Consider the following 22,262-nt stretch of genomic DNA (forward strand, 5'->3'; position numbering starts at 1 on the left):
TGCAGACACTCTAGGTCACATTTTTTAAAATTATCATTAATCGTGATAAATCAGGTAACGCAAACATCCAAAAGTCATTTAGCTCCACTATCAGTAATTAATTATCCTAAGCATCAAACTGAGAAAATAGACAATTTTTTAGCAATGCCTGTAAACTGATTTTAAAGATAATTTCTTTCATAAATCATTTGAGTAACATCAACATCTCCTGAATAAGTGTGGTACTTCTTTTTGGAGACTGTATTAAAGGTTAACATTTGCAATAGCACACTATATCATGCATGCCCCGCCAAGTTTATTTTATGGAGAATGGACTTTCTTACTCTCCTTCAAGTTATTTCACCAAATATTTGTTGAACCCTCTCCATGCACTGGGCCATGAGAGCCTGCAACAGAAATATTGAACAGTCTGTCTAACCTTCTTGCCAACACTCTACTTTTAAAAAACATCAGAAAACGACATATAACCAATGTTGCTAGCAGGACACAGAAGCTGAAAATCCCCTTGTGGCCCAAACCTCTGCCTGACTTCCACTCAGCCCTCTTTTTGGGGTCTCCCTGCTTCCTCGCCCTTCTAGGGGTCTTACATGGACATCTCCATTCCTCTGGAACCCACAAGGAGCGCCATCTCTGACACATCTGTAGCATGTTCTGTGCTCACTAGGTACTTGGAAACCTGTGGCTCCTGTAGTTTTCATGGAAGTAAAAAGACAACTGTGTGATTCTTGGTGCAATCGTTTCCCTCCCTCATGTGCTGCTACGGACCCTTTGTTCTTCTGTGAGCCAAAAATACCTCAGGCTTACCTGGAGAAGTTGTGATTTATCCAAAAGTGTTTAGTTCTGTATTGATTAAGTTTTGCTCAGGAGTAAGTCTGAACTGTTTACATTCTGACTCAGCACTTTGTCTCAGCTATTGACTCTTTTTAGGAAAAGTAAAGTTCATTTGCTCTCCCTAAACATTATGCATACAGTTTCTGAGTACTCACAACCCTTTGAGTGCTACTGATGGATGCTCAGCCTCCCACGGTCCCAGCTTTGATGCCCACCTCTTGGCCTTTCTCCCGCACAATCACAGATACCTCCTTCTACAGCACTTCATGTTGTCAGCCCTTGTGACAGGAGAGCCAGGCTGCTGACCAGGTCTGGTCATATGCTGCTAGGTCATATGTGATTTGTAATTTATTAAAATTCACTCATTTCATATTCAGACGTCATGCACCTTTATTTCAAATGTTAAAGAATGACAACTCAATTTTATGGGACTTATATTTCAATTACCCCAAACAATGAATCAGTCAGCAAGTACTTTTTATGTCAGTGGTAGGTTGTAATAATGCTTTATGTGTTCGATCATGACATGATCAAAACGATGCATGAGCAGCAGTACTCTGAAAGAGCAGGGGTGTGATGATAGCCCCATTTTGCAAAGAAATAAGCCTCTTATACCAACACCAATCAAGAGGCAACTGAAGGTTCAAGGGCCAGGACTGGAACTCCCATATCTACCCCCTTTCTGCCTAGGTAAAACACAATATATTTTCTTGTCTACAAAGGTGGGGTCTAGGCTTCAGTTACCTTTATGATCCCTCCCAACTCTTACTCTCTGCTGTATTCTCTGGCCTAACAGTCTCTTTGGGAAGCTCTCTGTTGTTGGGTCAACTGGGTGTAAAGCAAGAAAACCGAGAAGGAGAGCATTTCCTTTGAAGCTCAAGGATAAATAGGAAGAACACAGGCTTTTGAATCAAATCCGTACCTTATTATCTGCATATCCTGGGCAAGTTCCTTAACTCAGAGCATCCGACTCCAAGTATGGAAAATAGTAACAATAGTTATGGACCTTCCCAGGATCCCTGGCAGAATGATGAGAGATGGTGTTGCACAATGCCCAGCCCTGTGCCTTGTCACCTAGGGGAGGCCCATTCACTGTCACTTCCCTTTCAGTCACACCTTCCTTTTCCTTCAGTTGAGAGACTTGTGGGAGGCAGAAGGAAAATAAAAATAGTGAGGGAGGACTTGAGCGAAGTCAAGAGGAGAAAAATGGGAGGGGAGGAGGCACCCTATTCTGGCACGTAGGCTAGTGCCTCCTCCCCTTCCCCTGTAAAATGCAGTGTTGGGAGGAATTAAGGAACTTGATGTTGAGTTATGAAGGAGCACTTAGTTTAATCTTGTTTCCTGGAGAATTGCAATCCGTAACAGTTATTTATCCAAAAACTACGAAGAGGGACTGATAGCTTTGAACTGGAGACAGTCTGGTGCTGTTTGTCGGTTCCAGGTGGCCCACCCACCCTCCCACCCCCAAATTAGCCTGCCAGAGAGCAAAATCCATGCATTTGCTGCTGCTTGGAAACACCACCCCCTTTCCTGTACTCACTTTGGCAGAAGGTTCAGCACCCCGTTGAGTTCAGTAAAAACAAGGAGTCATCAGTTGGGGAGGAGAGCTCCAGTCTCCTACACGCCAGCATTGTCTCCTGGCAGAAATGCTGCTGCTGCTTCGGTGGTGCAAGGAGAGGCTAAATATCGCATGCATGCTCCTACTGACTGCTCAGACCCCGACCTCACATGCAGGGAGGCCACGGGCAGGGGTACAGCTTTGGCTCTGCTCATCAAGAGAACTTTATAGGGCAACCATGCTTTGGGTTGGTCTAGACCAACATGGGGCATACAAGCCGATACTCCCTCCTCCACACCCTCAGCAGACCCAGAAGCTAGATGTAGTTTAAGAATCCCCCTCTAGATTGAGCTTCAAGCCACTTAAGGGAAATCAGCCAGAATTAACACCTGAGATGAAACTTTTTTTTTTTTTTTTCAGACCTTATAGAGAAGGATAGATGGGGAAAAGGGGTGGGAACTTCCTTTTTCAAAATATATTGTTCCCTTCCCTATGTTATTAAAAAAAAAAAAACCACACACACACACAGATTAGCTGCAGAAGAATTAGTTTAGTGTCAAATACACATTGGTTCTCTCCCCCTTTATTTAATTTATTTTTCCTGGAGAATTCTTTGTTGCTTCCATTTCCCGACCTTTAAAATCACAGTACCACTTTCCAGACCTTCCATGTCCTCTTACTTTGGTAAGAAGACATGGTTGGGTTGTGTGTTTCATTCCTTGAAAATGAATGAATAACATATTCAGTATTCAATCTGGAGCACCGTAGTCATTACTTCCCAGCTAAAATTGGTCGTAGCTTTCAAGTACACATACCATGTATTTTGTTTCCCCTGTGAGGTGTAAGAGTCGGATTTTCCTTCCTTAACTCCCCATTCTTGAGTCCTACTGCCTCAGGCAAGCTGACCTCATTTGGGGGGGTTCGATCACTGCAGTTGGAGACCACTCTCAATTTCTGCTATCAATTTAAAATCTAGTTGAATGAAACTATACCCATACGATATTCACCAAAAAAAAGTTAGAGTAGCCTCACCAGAGCAGCAAATTCTTGAATGGCATGCTTTTAATTATGATGTCAATTGTAATATTTAAAAAGGCTGTTTTATATCACTAAGTTCTTCTACTTGGAATTAGTCCTTCTAATATGAAGCTTAGAATTTGAAACTATTTTTTAGTGTCTAATGGCCACAATCAGAGGAGAATGGGCTCTGTAAAGAAGAAATCAATGTGGAAAATAAGTTTTTAACACAAGCATAATATATGAACAGTTTGCTGAGTGCGGGTTTTTGACAACTCTTCCTGCACTCAGAGGTTGTAGATTCTATGCTGTTTCTCTAAGGGGCCATTTCCTCTAAAGCCCACAGCTTTGGATGACACATAGTAGGTGCTTAAAAAATACCCTTTTGTTGTTTAGGTGGGTGAATGTGCTTCACCATGGGAAATTATCTGGAACTTGGTGGCTAGTTAGAATATAATACAATTTGCATTCTTCACATTATTTTATAAAAAGCAAATTTATTGTTCTCAATCTTTTAGATCTTTTCCCCTTCAACTCCACCAAATTTCTTTCTCCATTACTGGAGAGATGAACAATATGTGTAAAACCTTCCTGTTTTTCTTCTCTTAAAATTTGCAGGTTCTTTTAAAAAGTTTATTAATGTGTTTGGCTCTACCCAACCCCCCACCATGGGTCCTAGTTTTTGTTTTAATCCATCTCTGCTCCTTCAAATTCTGATGAAATGTCTCTTTTCTTAACTAAGACCTTAGATTTTCTGTCACTTTGTGATCCTTGACCCTAAGGTCAAATTTTAGATTATCTTTCTTGTACTATTATTTTCATACTAAAGGATTTTTATAAATGTATGAATAATACTATAAAATAAGTATAACAGGGTAAGAAAGAAGTATGTATCTTTTTGCCCTCTAAATTTTTAGTGTCAGAAATCTATAGCAATAAATGTAATTTTTAATTATTTTGTTAAAAAATCTCAGAGTATGAATCACCCACATTAATTATATAAAAATATTTTCCATGAACTGGGGAAAATGTCATTTCTAAGCAGAGAGAAGTTGATATTTTTTCTTATATCTGTCTGAAGGAGAGCCTCTAAATGCCCCTAGACCCCATGTACATCACCAGCCAGCAGAGAGCCTGAGCTGCTTGTCCTGAAGTGGACAGCAGAGACGGAAGTGAGATGCACTGACCTCATTCTGTTGCCCCTTTAAAATTCCCTTTCTACCTTCCAACCTATTGGAAACCCTTTTTTATACTGTATTATTTTTCAACATGGTACATGGGGAATCCAAAGAGTACTAATAAATAATAGTGTATGCTGCATCTATGTATTTTCATATATATATATATATATATATATATTTTTTTTTTGGTCTGTTTTATCTACAGATCTGTTTTATCTTCTCAATGACCAGTAGTTACTAAACATGCACACTGGAGAAGCCCTGATAAGCAACAGTAATGAGCTGCATCAGAAGAGAGTAAAGCTAAAGTCTTTAAGTGACTTTCAAGACCTTCATGGCCAGGTCACACCCAGTCCCCAGACTAACACCTGCCATTCTTCCTGCTCATTTCTATCCTTCCTGGTTCCCCAGCTCGACCCTCTTTCCCCAGATACCTGCATTATGACCTCCCTCACCAACTCAGGTCACCTTCTCTCAAGGACACTTATGCTAACCACCTTATCTGAAATCACAAGATCCTTTGCCCTGGCATTTCCAAACTCCTTTATTTGCTCTCCATGTAAAAATTGCATGTATCACCAGGTAGAGCACACCTGTAATCCCATCGACTCAGGAGGCTGAGACAGGAGAATCACAAGTTCAAGGCCAGACTCAGCAACTGAGTGAGGCCCTAAGCAACTTAATGAGACCCTGTCTCAAAATAAAAATTAAAAAGGACTAGGCATGTGGCTCAGTGGTTAAGCACCCCTGGGTTCAATCCCTGGTACAAAATAATAATAATAATAATAATAACTTAAAAATAACTACTTTACTTCTTTATTACATTTATAACTTATTTGTGGTCTGTGTCCTCTTAGTCCTAAAAGTAAGATCATTGGATCTTTTTGTTTTTGTTCTTACCAATATGCCTAGAATAGTGTCTCATATTTATTATGTGCTCAATAAATACCAGTTAATGGCTTAATAAATGAATAAATAATACTTTTGCTCCCTGTGAACACCTTCCTAGTCATAAATAACTCATAGGAAGTGATTATTTTATAATAGAATCTCATTAGTTATAATAAAAATTCAGAATACAACTATCCAATTTTTTACATTATGCAATGGCAGCTCTTAAAATGGCTTACAGATTGAACTAGACTTTAGTCTACTCTATGACTTTAGTCTACTCTATGACACTTGATGCTAAAAACTCCCATGGGCAGCTCTGTTCTTACTGAGCTGTTAAGTATCAGGAGTGTACTCAGAGCACAAAACCTAATGCAAGGGTCATCAAAATTCTGGTGTGTATTTCCTTCATACTCCACTGTTAGCTTTGGCTCTGTTCTTAAACAGAATCCTATTTTAAGTGTTAGTGATTTCTAGCACGTCACGCAAAAACATAGGCTTTGACAAGACCTAATTTGTATAAATTCTCGACTTACCAAGTTTTCTGGAGCAGTAACAATCAGAAAGAAATTCTGGCTCTATGGAGGGCAGGATCTATGGGTTTTTTGGAAAATTCATGAGCCTAAGAATGAGCTGCCTTCAACAAGGCTTGCAAATTGGTAATTGTGATTTTGTTTGTTTGTTTGTTTGGCATTGGGAATTGAACCAAAGGGTACTTTACCACTGAGTCACATCCCCAACCCTTTTGATTTTTTGAGACAGGGTCTCACTAAGTTCCTTAAGGCCTTGTAAGTTGCTGAAGCTGGCCTTGAACGTGAGTCCTCCTGTCTCAGCCTACTGAGCCACTGAGATTACGGGCATGTGCCACTGCACCAGGTGGTAATTGTTTTCTTAGGATATCAAACAAGAAAATCCCTGTCCTTAGAGATCCTGCAGTGGTTATATTTTAGGTAAATGCTTTGTCCAATTCAAAAATTCACTTATTCTCTCTCTAGTTACAAGTGAGCCTGGAAGTATACATTTCCTTCTTAATTCTCTTGTTTTTTCCATAATTAAAATTCAACTCTAATGCTATTAGAGTATTTTAATTTTCTAATATTTAATATTTTTATTTTTGGGCTGAGGATATAGCTCAGTTGGTAGAGTGCTTGCCTCCCATGCACAAGGCCCTGGGTTCAATGCCCAGCACCAAATATATATATTAATATATATAGATATTATTTAATATATAATATCTATAATATCTATATATAGATATTAATATATATATTGCTATTATAGATATCATATATTAATATATAATATTAATATATGATATCTATAATATCTATATATTAATTGGTGCATATTAATTATATAAAATCATGAGTTTCCTCATGGCATATTTATATATACATAAAAACATAACCAATTTCACTCCTGAATACCTCCCCTTTATTCCCACCTCCCTTCCCCTGATTCCCTACCTCTACCCTAATAGTCTCCTTTCTCTTTTCATGGAAATTAGTATGAAGGTTCCTCAAAACGCCAAAAATAGAACTGTCACATGATCCAATTAAACCACTCTATGGTCTTTTATCTAAAAGAATTAAGGTCAGCATACTTTAGAAATACATGCATACCCTTGTTTATGACAGCACAATTTACAACAGCCCCTGTTATGGAATAAGCCTGGGTGTCCTTCAACAAATGAATGGATAAAGAAAATGTGACATATATATCCAATGGAGCTTTATTCTGCAATAAAGAAGAATGAAATTATGTCATTGCGGGAAAATGAATGAAACCAGAGACCATAATTTTGAGCAAACTAAGTCAAATTCAGAGAGTTTTGTGTTTTTTTCTCATGTTAGCTCATTTTAAATCAAGAAATATTTTTGTTTTCCCATAAGGAGAATTGTCATGTTTGTTCTCTTTTTTCTTTTTCTTTTCTTTTTTTTAACATTCAGAAGAAACCCTTAAATTAAGAGGCCATAGGCTAAGTGTGGGTAGCTGCCAAGAAAGCAAAACAACATGTTGAATCAAGATGGTTCAAGACATTGTGGGGTAGAAAGGTATAGGGAGGAGGGCAGGGGCCTTTATCATTTGTGTGCTCATGTTTATTCTTTTTAATTAAATAAGATGTATTTAATTAGACAAAAGACTGAGAATTATATTCTATGATCAGAGTTTAATCCCAGAAACTGAAAGCCTGCCACTAACCATAAGCTCTCCCTCTGAGTAGCTTGTTCTCTGAGACCTGCTACTATAAATGGGTATGATCTGCTTAATTCCTTCATTGGAAAGATACTAGTTTATTTTCCAGGCTCTATGATCTCTGAGTATTAGCTCCATGGTCTCTCAATCTCAAAGCTGATGAAACCCAGGAAGTGGGTTCAATCTATTTACAGGTCTTGGGTCCACCCTGGACCAGTCTCTCTGGAGTTAGATAATCTGGGATCCAGTCAAGGCCATGTTCTTTTGTAGTCATGTGACCTTGGAATTCCTATGAGCCTCCTTTTCTTCTTGGATAAATTAGGGACAATAATGACACCAACCAACCACATAAAGTAAAAATAGCAAGTTCTTGTGGAATTTTAAAGGTTAGTGTCATTCCTGTTTCAATCCTGTTTCATCCCCAGGAAGACGATTATCCCTACTTTAGAAAATACATAATGGAGGCACACTGTGACTTGCCCAAAGGCATCCAGAAAATTAGGGGCTGAGCTAATTTGAGTACATAAAATCTCACATCCTCCTTCCACCATGACAACCCCTTAAAGGCTATTCGATTTTAACTCCCAAATTCCTTTTTTTCTGTAGATTGAGGACCCGGACCTTGTTATATAATTTTCATTTCTCTGTGCTACTTACCAAGCATCTGCTTTTAAAAGTGGCATCAAGGATACGGCCCTCTCTCGGTTCTCAGCTGCTCTGAAGCATGCATATTTACTATAGAAGAAAATTCCACCCTGGAGATCTGATCACATAATTCCATACTAATGTCTGCGTAAAGCAGTGTCACCTCCTTGGAGCCTTTGTAACATATGTTAGCACCTAAGGTCACTAATGGGCAGAGAAATTAACAATTAAGTGGGAGCTAAGTGAAATATTTATAGGAGCTGGTGAAGGAACCATTACAGATGGGGCCACATGCCTTGTGCCATTTACAATTCAGCCTTCTTCCAGAGAGCAATTCATCTTCCCATATATCAAAAGACTATGCTTCAAATGTTTGCATAATGTTTGAATGGCCCCCAAAAGCAAATTCATCAACATGTTTTCAGTACCTACTGTGTACCTAGCACTGTTCGGAGCTAAAGAGAGTTCATTTATAACATTGCAGTGAGTTAATAATTGAGTAGAGACATCTAAATGATACAGAGCAAAACAAGAACTGCGAAAATATACTAGCAATGTGTACCTTCATTTTCCTGGAGGCTAATAAATGCCAAGCAAATAGAAAGGCCCTTCAATATTTATTTATTGTTTTAAAGAAAAAGAATGTGCTGCAATCAAATGAGAGAAGGGGACAATTTATTCTGACTGGGAAGCTTAGAAAAAGGTCTCATGAAAGAAATGTTACTGGCTTTGGAAAATGAGTAAGAATTTGACTGGGAGAGAAGGACAAAGCATTGAAAGCAGAAGCGGAGTAGACAAATGGCAAGGGAGCCTGCGAGTGCTAGAGTACCCCTGAGGGGTCAAGGAGAGTGGCAGCTAAGCTCACAGAAAGCCAAGGGTGCGCAGCCCACAGGAAGGTCTTCAATGCCCCAGGCAGGGTTTCTGTTATCTTCTCTGGATGGCAGGGAGATTTTTGAAGGAGAGGGTACTGTATTAGCTTCTGTTTCTGGAAAATGATTCTGGGGATAGTGTGAAGAATGGATTAGGAGATGAAACAGGAAGCAGGATCCGCATCAGCTAAGAAGCCTGTGTAGGAGACTCTTGGAGTGCAAAAGTAGGCAGGAAATGATGAGGGCCTTTCTAAGACAGTTGATCAGGAAATCAGAGGGTTGATTCTTCAGGAAAAAGAGTCCATGGGCCTGGCACAGGCATGGCTGTAATCCCAGTGCTTCCGGAGGAAATAGCAGGAGAATCTAAGTTCAAAGCCAACCTCAGTCACTTAGCAAGGCCCTAAGCAACTGAGTGAGATGAGACCCTGTCTCAAAAAATTAAAAAGGGCTGGGGATGTGGCTCAGTGATTAAGTGCCCCTGGGTTCAATCCCTGGTACAGAAAAGAGTCAATGGAGAGTGGGGAGAATTAAAGATGTCTTCAAAGAGGGATCCATGGTTCTAGCCAGAGCAACTTGAGAAAAGATGATAAGTACCAGGTTTTCTAGCAAGACTGGAATTTCTGGGAAACTCACATTATGGTTTTAGGACCAGGTCTGGCAGCAATGCACAAATGGCATTTTCTAACCACTTTCAATATTACAAGGGCTACTTCTATTTTCAGGGCACAAATCTGTTGGATAAAATAAACTATTCAAAAGAAAGCTCAGAATGTGCTCCAGTGGAGGCCATACCTTTTGCCCTCTGAAGTTTGAACTAAAAACAGCAGCCTAGAAATGATCCTATCAGACACAGAGGAAGCTTGTACAGAAGCAGCACCTTACAGAGCGGCCTTGTGAGGTCATTCTGAGCCCTGGTTCTTCTAGAAGATACATGTCACCTCTCTCATTTTCTCTTTATTTTTCCTTTCATGCCTTCGCTTTTAGAGGAAAAGTCCGGTAAGAAATAAGAAATCCTTTCCATGTTTTGGCCAAACATTATTAATTCTGTTCGTTGTTACCATCTGCATATCTAATGACTGACTGTGGTATACACCTAAACAAGGTTTTGAGAATTTAAAAACAGACCTTTGAAACCAGGACAAGATCTAATTACACCACCTGGGGAGAAAAGGAAGTTGGTTGCTTAGTGATTTTGCAACCCTGTCATTAAGGGCTCCCAGGTAATTTTGTAGAGATTCACCTCTGTTTCAATCACAAGCATATGATCAAATATTTTAGGTTCTACAGCTTCCACTTGAATAAGTCAAGCTACACATACATACCATGAGTTAGGCAAACATTTTTTAAGTTGATTCTTTTGTTTAATGTACAACATGGTAGCATCCTGTATGGTCATAAAGCTAGCCTGGGAAAAGGGAGTTTTAGGGAGTCTTGAAGGTTTTTTGTTAGTTTGTTTCTGTTTCAGTAAATCAAAATATCCCCTCCTGGAATTGTCAGAGACTGAGAAAGAGGATCTTTGTAAAATGTAAATCATCCCCTGGATGTTACTTTTTAGTGCTGGTGGGTGATTTTTTTAGTGACAGCACACATTTGTTATGAGGTACCTACATCTTTTTATTTTAGAACAACATGGAAAGATCTCAGGGTCGGAGGAGAGGGATTATGTTCTTTTCAATTGCCTGGTTTATCGGAAACGTGTTCCCAAGATGCCAATGGAAGTCTGACACAAGTGACTACTAGTGTAAACTATAAACATGTGTTTTCATGTTAATAAACACCAAGAAGCTGTTGGTTGATTCAACCTAACTTACCTAAGTGGACACTTGCAATAGATGCTGTCACCTCTTAGCCTGCCCATTGAACCAGTCATGCCAGTCCTTGCATCACATGCAGAATGCTGCACTTGAAGGAAGTCCCTGTGATAAGGGCACAAAAAAGAATGAAAAATGGGATTAAAGTATTAAAATTTATCAAAATGTGGACCCAAGTCTTTTTGTTTCCAAAACTCAAATAAGCACATATTATTATGGTTATGATTTTGATGATCGCTAAGCTGAATGGCCCACTTCCAGTAACTGTCAATGACTAACACAGTAAAACACTGCTGGTGCCCTTCAGTGACATTTGTTTCTATACGTGTTGTCAATTTCATCTATTCTCTTTGATCCGGGATCACTCTTAGAATGAACCAGATTTGGTCACTTCAAATTTGCCTGTTGTATTTCAAAAATTCTCCATTCCTCATTGATTTTACACCTGTTGTCCTTACAGCAACTTTAACATGTACATCTTTTCATTCTCATCTATGTGTCTTGTCTTCAAGAATGAACCTTCCCCCACCCCCTTGCCTTGTTTTTCTTCGGAAATGTCTGTCTTGTTGATGCATTGGACTGGTCACCTCTGAATGATATGTTGGTTAGTGGCAGGTTCTTTGTTTCATTTCCCACATGGAATTTCAGATCATCTAAATGTGTGGTTGGATATAATACGTATTCTCTGTGATCATCCTGTAATATATGAGAACAAGTTCAAATACAGACAAAGACAATTGTGGGCAAATAAATAGGAGCTTGCTGGATGGTTTGTTCTCACCCTAGTGCATTTAAAAATAAATAGTAATGTTTGCTGGGATCATAATAATAAACTTAATTCCAACATCCTAATTCTTTCCTAGAAAATTCTATAACTTGAATCCCTTAATGTTCTATGACTAGACTGTATAAAAATGTTTGATGCTTTGTAGTTTATCACCCATTTTTCTGTTTCCCCAAAGCACTGAATTTAGCAAATGAAGATATTTTAAAATTTCAAAATCTGAGACTTGGTTATTTAGTGAACTTGCAAGACAGATGAGGTTTAGTTACTTCTAAATATCTCAAAATACTTATCCACATTGGTTAAGACCAAGGTATTCCAGGGGCTGGGAGTATAGCACAGTGCTAGAACACTTGCCTATCAGGTATGAAGCCTAGAGTTCCATCCCAGCATAGAACAAAAAATAAAGAGAGAGAAAAAAAGGAAAAAAAAAAAAGGAAAAATAAAAGACTAAGGTATCCTAGCTAACTGAATTTAAATAAGTCTTGTTTTAAAAAAAAAATAACAAAACTGTGGTGTGATATAAGGACACTGTGGAAACTATAAAGGGCACACATCACAGTATTTTCTTTTAGGGAAGTATGTTCATATTGAAAATTATATAAATTTTGAACATTATATAAATGTTCTAGCTAAAGAAAGATCTTCATTCTAGTGACCAAATCATAAATTAGCTGTTTACCCATTTTGAAAATACAAAGAAAGAGTTATCTGGAGTTGAACATCAAAACAAAAGTGGAAAGGAACATAAAACAATTTCCAGAAACTTCTCCAGAATACATCAGAAACCCAAGAGAATTTAACAACTAATGTTTAATTAGAAATGTAGAAAATTTGCTCAAAACCCAAGTAGACCAACTGTGAAGTCTCTAAGCAATCAGGCATAGAGATGAAATAACAACAGCAGATCTTATGAGAACTGATTATGTGTGATACAAATGCCTACAATCAGGGACAAATTGGCCACCTGCAGATTCTGAACAACTGAAGAGGTGTTTTATTTGGTTGTGTAGTTTAAAACAATGTTAGCCTATGTTTAAAGTTTAGAACATTTCAAATTAAAATTTTTATTTTTATATTCATCTTCTCTCTAAAGATATGTCACACACCTGTAATCCCAACAGCTGGGGAAGCTGAGGCAGGAAGATCATAGGTTTGAGGCCGACCCAGCAATTTAGCAAGACCCTGTCTCAGAATAAAAAAAGAAAAATAGAGCTGGAGATGTAGCTCAGTGGTAGAGCATTTGCCTGGTAAGCACATGGCCCTGGATTAAATCTCCAGTACCATGGGGAATAAATGTAAAGAGACAAATAAAAACAAAAATAAGATACCAGAGCACGAGGCCCACATTCTCACATGGCAGACACAGGGCGCTCCTGAATAGTGGCCAGTTCACCAGGGCATAATGACCAGCCCTGCTCTGGCCCAGCCCCACATGCTCCTCCCCACGAAGGACATATCTCTTTCAATTTTTAGAATAAATCAAGTCCAAATACTAAATTTGTTTTCTCCTATCTTTGATGCAGATTCTATATGTTAATAGAACAAAAACAAAATGCTAAATGCTTTGAAATTCTTGAGAAATGGCAGGGGAGAGGGAAAATAAAATTTTTAACAGGCAAAGATCCCTCACTCATGGCTAATAATAATTTTGCTGATCTTTCTGTCCAGTGAGCTCTTCACTGGTGATAATGTATATAAAGTCCTTCCATTTAATTTCTGGGAAACTTTTCCCTCTAAGGATTTCAGTTATTCTTTAATTGCAGGATTTCTGCATCTGCTCATTGCACCACTTTTAGCCGTAGCTTTTGGATTCTTGTCAATCAAACTGTGACCATGTGAATTTGAACAACTAGTCTTTGATGAAAGAATTTGGAAGCAGAGTTTCCAAAATGTTGTTTCATAAAATAATTTTTTACTAGGAAAAACACAAACTTGAACTATTGATTTAAAATGTAGGTTTTCAACTCATCAGAAATTGAGATATAACAATTTGAGTGGATTGATATAGTCAAAATTATTTTGAAAAGCATTTTATATCATCTTAAATTGATAAAGTTTCTTGTACTTAAGGTTCAGCTTCCCTGTAGTTGCAATCTGCATTTTACTTCACATTACTTCTCATAATTTTATACTGTGGGAACTGTGTCACTTTTAGTCCTTTCTTTGCTATATTTTAAAAGTTTGTCATAAAATTCCCACATGTGCTTCTTTAAAGAATTTTGGTCACTAAAGAATAATTAAGTCAAAAAAAAAAAAAAAGAATAATTAAGTCTATATCTTCATATGAAAGTGAATAGTCCTCTTAACATGATATAGTTTAGTCTGTAAGAGATTTTATTTAAACTCTAAAATATATAATTGATAAGTGCCTTTTTTTCTAATTTTGTTTAAATTGCATCCATGCACACAGATTTATGAGAAAGGTGAGATCATTAGGGAGTAGTACCTAGGAAATAGGGCAAATAATAAAATCTAGATGGTTACAAGGAAAACTGACTAAAGTATGTGTGTCTAAAGTCCTAGCCACTTGTGAAACTGGTCTTAGAAATAACAGTTCCTGGATGTTACCCTCAGTGACTCTCTGCTCTAGAAGTTCTCCCACAAAGTCATTCTTAAAATCATAAAAAGAACAGGAGAATAGAAGATCAAAGATCTAAATTCTGCTCCCTGGTTCCACAGATTTACTAGCTGTGTGTCCTGGAATCTCCCTTTCCTCTCTGCATCACAAAGGCAATAGACCTGATCCCCCTGGAGGCCTCCCAGATATGAAAGGCTACAAGCCTTTGTGTCCTGTCTGTTCTGGGAAGTGACCCAGCCTCCTCCTGTGAATAGCCACCTCTGCTGTTGCTCCTGGCCTGAGTTGTCTGAGGCCAAGAGCAAATCTGGTGAATCCTGGATTAGTCCACATCCGCAAAGTGAAACTCTGCACATCTCTCTCCCCTCCCACACCCTAGTCACTCTTGTTACTGCAAAAAGATCCTAAAAAGGGACATTATTCAGAGGCTGTGGGTAAATTGGTGGCAGCCACAGTCACAGTTGGAGGAAAGAGAGGTCATGTGTCAGCTCGTTTTTCCTGTTTTCCAGACCTGGTCTGGTCCACCGTGTTCTGTTGCTGAGCAGTTTTCCCTGTCCCCGCCTGTGTTTGTCAGGAGCTACTGGTCTTCCCCATCACATGCCTACTCGTTGGATGCCCACATGGCCAGGCCAAGGACAGATACTTACCAAAAGAATAAAATGTCCTTAGAAACAGACATTTTAAAAAACACTAGAGAGAAAAACCAAAGAACAGGGCTCTACATTCTACCTTATTTGTTTGGAAGCTCTGTTTTAGGCCCTCGTTATGGGAAATGCATTGGATCTGTGATGCTTGCTAACACCATGTTGCATGCAAGGACACAGTCTTCCCTGTACTCTCTACTCTGAGACCTCCCTCTTCAAATAATCTGGAGAAAACTCCTTGTAGTAAGACATTAACACTGTCAATAAAGATTTTGTATGTTTCTGCCTTATTCTTGCATACACATAACTAAAACTGAAACATCCCCATAGCAAAGCTGTATCATTCAACAGTCCCTCTCTTAGGTTTTACAAGCCTTCTATGGTTTAAATGAACCCTAAACACAGTGCCTGCCTTTCTCTGGCCTGATTATTTGGAGCATGTGTGTGTGTGGTGGCCACGTTGAAGTTTTGGATTATCCACGTCTGTTGACTGATCCATCGTTCTCTGACTAGATATCTGTTCTCTATTCCTTTTTGCTGATCACAGAGGCGCAGCCCGGTAAGAACTCCCAACATTTTACCTTAAACATGTATAGAGAAAATTGCTGCCAAGGCAAGGTGGCCAGGTTGGTTTCGCATTAAATTTATGATAACTAGTGTGAATGAGGCAGATGAATTAGGTTTACTGGTTGGAATCCTCTGATTTTCTAAGTGTTGAGGGCATATTTTAGAATTATCAGAGCACGTTTCCACAGCAGACTAAATCAATACTTGGGAATTCTAACTCCTAGTGATAAATCTGAAAAATGTGTATGTGTATATTGCGGGGTGTGTGTGTGTGTGTGTGTGTGTGTGTACGTCTCCAAGGACTACAGATGGGTCAGAAAGCACCATAGAAGTTGATAGTAATATGATAATAAAGAATCATAAAACTATAAAGAAAGTAAAAATCATCTTTTTAAGCCACGTAGTTCAAAATATGTGCTTGGATAGTTATTTACATGAACCAGTATACACTGATACATATTTAGAATTTCCATTTTGGGATCAGACTTACTTTCAACTCAATACTCCTGGATTGTCAGATCATTCTAAATTTCATCACTGAAAACAATTTTGGCAGGGTTTATCAATGGCAGTTCACATTGGCCAAAGTGAAATCTCCTTTTCCTCAAGTTAAAGAATCTGAAGAATTTAGAACAAGAAGAGCCTGACTGTTTTTGAAATGACTCCCCCCACCCCATCTACCTAACCAGTCACTTTAAAGAGGAAATGAAACGGAAAACAACGCCCTCTGAAACATCCCTAGGCTTGTGTCAGTCCAGCTAATTAGTTGGAGGCAAATGCCCTGCTCAGGTGCCAAGCTGATGGTTCTCTGTTTAAACTACATACCAGAAGTTAAGATGGCATCTGTAGGGACTGCTCTCCATGTGTGAGGATTCCAACCCAGATGTCAGATGGTGTAGCAGAGGAAGAAAGAATGCCTTCCATTAATTCAAAATAAAGAAAATGGATTCACAATATACGTGCAACATCCATCACCGAAAGGAGGAAAATATGTTCCTGTGTGAGGAGGAGGTTTTTAAGTCAATGGGCTTCTGTCCTGAGTGTGGTTGTGTGGTTGATATCAGACCAACCTGAGGAGATTTGTCATGATGCAGCACCAGAACCATCACGTTCTGTGTGCTAGATTCAGCTCACAGTGAGACTTTCTTCTCCATTGCTGCTGACGTGCTACTGATATTTCAAATATCTGTTCCTTTCCAAATTGATATTCAATTATTCTTTCTAATTTCCAACCAACAGTTTTCTTGCATATTTCTTCCACGTCTGGCTTGCCCTTAACTTGTGACCATTCATTCATGAGAAGTATTTAATTAAAATGTTATGGGGACTTCTTTTCTAGTATCTTTCAGTAATAACTGATGAATACAAAAGAAGTTTTCTACCTTTCTTATTTCTTGCATATTAAAATTTTTAATAAAAGGAGGAGGACAGAGAGACCAAAGTATCTTCAGTCCAGCCCCTGGGATCTCCTAGCAACTAGATCTCAGTTCTCACAGAACTGGGGGACCCTGTTCCCTCAATGCCAACTTATTGATCTTGTGATTGACTATTTAAACTAAAATTCCTTAAGACCCAATTAATTTAATTCTCACTATCAAGAGGGTCCATATCCCAGAAAAACATTTTAGCCCCATTTAAACAATTTATTCTCCAGTTGTTTGTCTACAGATCCTCATTATTTAAAAAAAAAATCATATCCAAATTCCCCTAATGACCTTAGCAGAATTAAATGACCATAGTTATTAAATTTTTTTTGCTAATTATGCAATAATCTTCTACCTGGCACACATAGTAAGGGAAAACAGATTGCATTATTGGTCAAAACAAGTCATAAAATAATAATTGGATTGAGTCACCCACCAGAAAACAGCTAATGGATTTTTGTTCAGATTGAAACTGCTCCTCCATCCTAAACTGGTTCAAACAAGAAGAGAAAATTCTAATATATCCTTAGGAAAGCGGAAAAGAAACTTTTTACAGCTCTATTACAGAGGTGCTGGATCATGTCCTAAGTTGTTAATGGTATAATCTGAGAGACTAAAAGAGATCTGTGACCACCAGGTTGACCTTTCACTACAGGTAGAAAGCAGGGAAAAAAATGTTGAATGGCACCTCACCAGGATGATCCATAGTCCTACCCCTTACTTTCCCTGTCCCCAACTGTGTCCTTGCCTTTCTACTAAGTCAGGCCATGCCTAGTCATGCCTTACTTTCTGTGGTCCCATGGTAGCATCCCACACAAAGAATCTTTCACAGTTTCTGTTTTTAAGTCAAAAATTGGTATCTAATCAATTCTTCTGTTATCAGAATAAGTTTATGCCAAGACATTATAAAAGCTAGAAATGACCTGCTCACATTATTCCTGCGAACCAAAGCTATTTGTATTCCAATAGTAGGACAATGTCTTGAACTAAAGAAATAACTCAATTAGTGGACTAATGGGTCTAGTGGCAGGTACATGGAAGAAATTGGAAAAGAGCCGGGTGGGCAGGATGGAATTCCTTAGCTCCCTCAATAAAATCACTTGGTGGTGGATGCCTCCAAGTTTCCCCTCCCTTTAACACTTACCACTTTTATTTTTTTTTTAATTGAATTAGTAGCTGATGACTGCTTCTACTAACAACCTGGGGACCCCACCTGCCTAGGAGCAGACAGTATTCTCAAATACAGTCTAGAACTTTCAAATGTCAATCATATGTTAAACTCGGATTTATTTTCTTATTGTTTCAGTGTAAGAGGGGTTTGTTTTTAATGAACTATTCATTATTTGTCTTTAATTTCTCATATCTACCCAGGTAAGGGGGTTTTCTCAATCAGAAGACTTATGATTTACCTTCCCTTCCACTCTATCACCTTTGAATAAAATGCAAATCTGGTATATGTGTGTGTCCACAAGTTCCAACTTAAGTATGATTCTGAGAAAATTTTCATTTTCCCTTCTGCATTTCTTGAGTTCAGTTTAATTGCAATGACAGAAATAATACATATTGTACATAACATATATGTGGTCTTAAGCCTTATAGTGTCTATTTCTAATTCTAGGGTGCAATTAAAAGGAACTTATCCAGTAAGTATATCTTAGCTACCAGAAATAGAGTACAATTTGAAAGAAGGAATAGTTCCTTGGCTCTTGGAGCATATATACATTTGAATTTTATACTCTTGGGCTTGATTTTTAAGGCTTATTTTTTTGTTTTTGTTTTTTCTTTTTTTCTTTCTTTTCCTTTTTTTTAACTTTTACAGCAAAGAATTCTCATTATGATAAAGTGCTTCTTTGGATTCTGAATAATTAATGTTTAAATTCAAAAAAATTAATATATTTTTCGGAAAAACTTTGCTATTTTCTTCCTGTATTTGTCGACTCTTACTGTATTATTTAAGTTTAGAAATGAATTTAATCAAGTGTGCATTTGCCAATGGGGGTGGGGAGAGGAGGAGGCCAGAAGGAACTGAAGGTAAATTCAACTTTCCCATTCTTGTGCTATTTGATATGAATATTTTAGTCAACCATAGTGATATGATATAGGTTATAATATACATAGGGCATGATTTTCCTCTGCTGCATACAACACATCCTAGGAATTATAAATTCGTGGTCCACAGTTAAAAGATAAAACATTTTCTTGGCATTTTAAGAAGAGAATAGGCAGAAAATGCTGGATTCGTTTACTACGTACATATGGCTGCTTTGTCATTCTTTTATGATAATTGGGAAACAGAACTGATCAAGGCAGCAGACATTCAAAGACTGGTATGCTGTTCCACTGAGTGCTGCAAATCTATTTGATGGCTTGTTTATGGTAATTCCTTGGTTAATGAGGTTTTACAAATGCCAGAGAAAATGCCACTACATGTGACAAATATATGTCTGTTGCGTTGCCAGGGGAGAGGGTCTCTTGTGCACAATTTTCTTATTGAGTTGTTTATTGATGGAACTTCAATCTCTAAGCATTTCCAAACATAGTTCATTAGACACATCAGAAGGGAATAGTCAAAATATGCCTGAAAAGGTCTTTTGTCCTGTGCATCAGGTGAAGAAGTGGCAAGACCCCGGCGTTCCACACCAACTCCAGAACTTATAAGGTGAGCATGAAGACATGAGTTGTGTTATGTGTGAGGCATTGTGAACACTTAAAAGTTAGGCAAATATCCTTTGGTCTAACTCTCAGTTCCTATTGAACGAAGGGCCTATCAGCATGTACAAGTTCGTGCATCCATAGCATGTTATCATTTCTCATACGTGCACCCCAAGGGAGTGCTCTGCAAGGGAGTACTCTGCAGTTATCTAAAGTAACTCCCTACCAAAATGAGAAGGCTAAAGGCTCATACTGTAAGATCCTTTAGTGTCTGAAATGCCGATCTAAAATATGTTTATTTTGCTCTATGAAGTAAAGTCTCTCTGTTTGTATACAACAGCTTCATGATATACATATCATCTGCTACACACCAAAAGAATCTTTGGGTGTTTGTTTTTAGCAGAACATTGTATTTCACAGTGTATTCTTTGGGTAAAATATTATACAAGTGGGCATTGTTTTCCAAAAAGGCTGCTATTTCTTTTTAAAAGTTTGATCCTTTTAAACCTTTCCCTGTCTTCCCCAGCCCCTCTCGTCTTCTCACCTTCCCCTCCTTACCCCCCATCCCCCACCACACACAGAAAACTCATTAGGATCCATGAGGTCTGGAGAAGAAATGGGGATGGTTGTGCAGCTCTTTCTTAAGAGTCTGGATTAGTAATTTGGAGAGAGTTTATGTTGTGGTCCTCCTGTTCCCCCTGATAGTTTCAGCACTATTCTTCTCTCTCTCAGATATACTTTGCCGGAGTATTAGGAGGTCACAAGGAGCCATTGGTTGGGAGCGGGGACAATGAAGTTAGAAGCTGAGCAACCCAGTTTCTTGTTCAAACACCTATTGTTTGGGTGGCTTGTGACGTCACATCCCTAAGCTCGACTTTCACTAATCATAGACTGCCTTAGTTACAACTCAGAGATGTGGTGAAGACACAGAAAAATAGTTTTTGAGTGAAGGCAGAGCAGGGCTTTGCAATAAACTTATCTCTAGTATTATCTCTTCTAGGTATAGAAAATTATGATGCTTTGAAAGACCTTTTCTCCTCCAACTTATTTCCATTTGACCAGCACTCTGGTCCTCCATTGAGAATGGGGGATCTTATCTCCTACCAACACTCTTGTCCCATACTACATTTGGTATCTTTATGTAAAAACTGTCTAGCCATACAGAAGCTTTATATCCACATGCTTTATATACACACGCTTGCATGTATATATGCACAAGCCAACACACACACACACACACACACACACACAATTTTATCAAGAAAAAAATATTTGAAAGCTTGTCTATCTTTTTCAGCATTAATTTTTGAGTCGTCTCTTGTATTTTGCCTCAATGTGTGTGATTTAGCAAAAAGCCTCCTGATGACACCGTGGCCCTTGCTCCCCTCTTTGGCCCACCGTTAGAATCAGCTTTTGATGAACAGAAGACAGAAGGTAGGAAAGAAATCTATGCATCTGTAGATTTATTTTCTTTTTTCATGAAATTTTAACTTATCTAAAGAAAATATGCATATTTTGAGGTATATTTTTAATGTCTCATCACATTCTCATAGGAAAGAAAAGTTCTCATCTTGGTATATTTTTAAGAACAGGAGTTTAGTTTCCATATTTGTGTTATTTTGGGATTTGACATTTTACTTCCAGAAATATCTAATAAGTAATAAACTCACTCCTTGAATGAGGTTGGTAAAAATTAATGCAAATCTACACAAATCCTTATTGAGCAGTAAATGCTTTGTGACGAAATGGCTATCCTGGGGGTGTTCGCAGAAGCATGAACACTCACCACAGTCGCTCTCATATGACTATCTGGCCTCTCTGTTGCATTTACTCTCTTGCCACCCATTGGTGGAAGTGACCATTGGAATGCTCACGACAGTCATTGTTTGCTGGCTCCAGACCCAAGGATGACTTCCGGTCATTTGGCAACTTAGAAATCAAATGCTATGAGAAAAATGCCTTCATTTCTGCCATCATTGTTGAGCTTCCTATTCCACATTTTCTCCTAGTGTTAAATATTTAACTTTTTTAAATTAACCATGTTTTGGGATAGCTATAAATAATATATACCTTGCTGGTGTAAAATAACCCCTCCATACAAGAGATCTAATCTATTCCTGAAGTGTGTTTGTGCCCAATGCATGTATCCCCATGTAACTGTGTTTGATGATGTAAATGTCTTTATAAAAATTATTAGACTTAAGAACACTATGGTGTGTGCATATATATATATATATATATATATAACAAAGTGATATCTTTCTAGGACCCGATGTTGAAGTGCCCTTAAGCGTTAAATACAAGAGCACTTCGAAGTATAATGAGTAGTCTAAAATACAGTAGCAGAGAGACAACAAATAGAGCAAAAAAACAAGATAGAATTTTATCTGTTTCACTTGAACAGTCTGGAAGGAAGCAGTGTCAGACCCATAAGGCCATTCTGCCATCCTCAAAAGTTACCTTCATTTCTGAATCCAAGAAAGTTGTTCCAATGTTCCTCTCCTTCCTGTCAGAGAAAAGATGGTGGGGAGAGGCCAGTGGAACTCACTGCCAATTGTCAGAGCAAAATCTGAAAGAGACACCCATCACTTCCAGCCAAAGTCCACTGGAGAAA

The 22,262-nt window shown here is 38.3% G+C and overlaps 1 protein-coding gene across 19 annotated transcripts in view; it reads left to right on the forward strand.

Annotated features, from left to right (window-relative positions):
- SGIP1 (SH3GL interacting endocytic adaptor 1) overlaps nucleotides 1–22,262 on the forward strand; it is a 196,694-nt gene that overhangs the window by 110,072 nt on the left and 64,360 nt on the right. For all 19 annotated transcript variants that reach the window (XR_013762481.1, XM_079131492.1, XM_079131504.1 and 16 more), the window contains 3 exons: nucleotides 18,615–18,639; nucleotides 19,604–19,655; nucleotides 20,997–21,082. Coding sequence is in view for 18 of the 19 variants with exons in the window: in XM_079131492.1 (XP_078987618.1) it covers nucleotides 18,615–18,639; nucleotides 19,604–19,655; nucleotides 20,997–21,082 (163 nt within the window). In the remaining variant the exon portion in view is untranslated. The remainder of the gene's footprint in view (nucleotides 1–18,614; nucleotides 18,640–19,603; nucleotides 19,656–20,996; nucleotides 21,083–22,262) is intronic.

The sequence above is a fragment of the Sciurus vulgaris genome, assembly GCF_902686455.1.
Source record: "Sciurus vulgaris genome assembly, chromosome: 1".
NCBI lineage: Eukaryota > Metazoa > Chordata > Mammalia > Rodentia > Sciuridae > Sciurus > Sciurus vulgaris.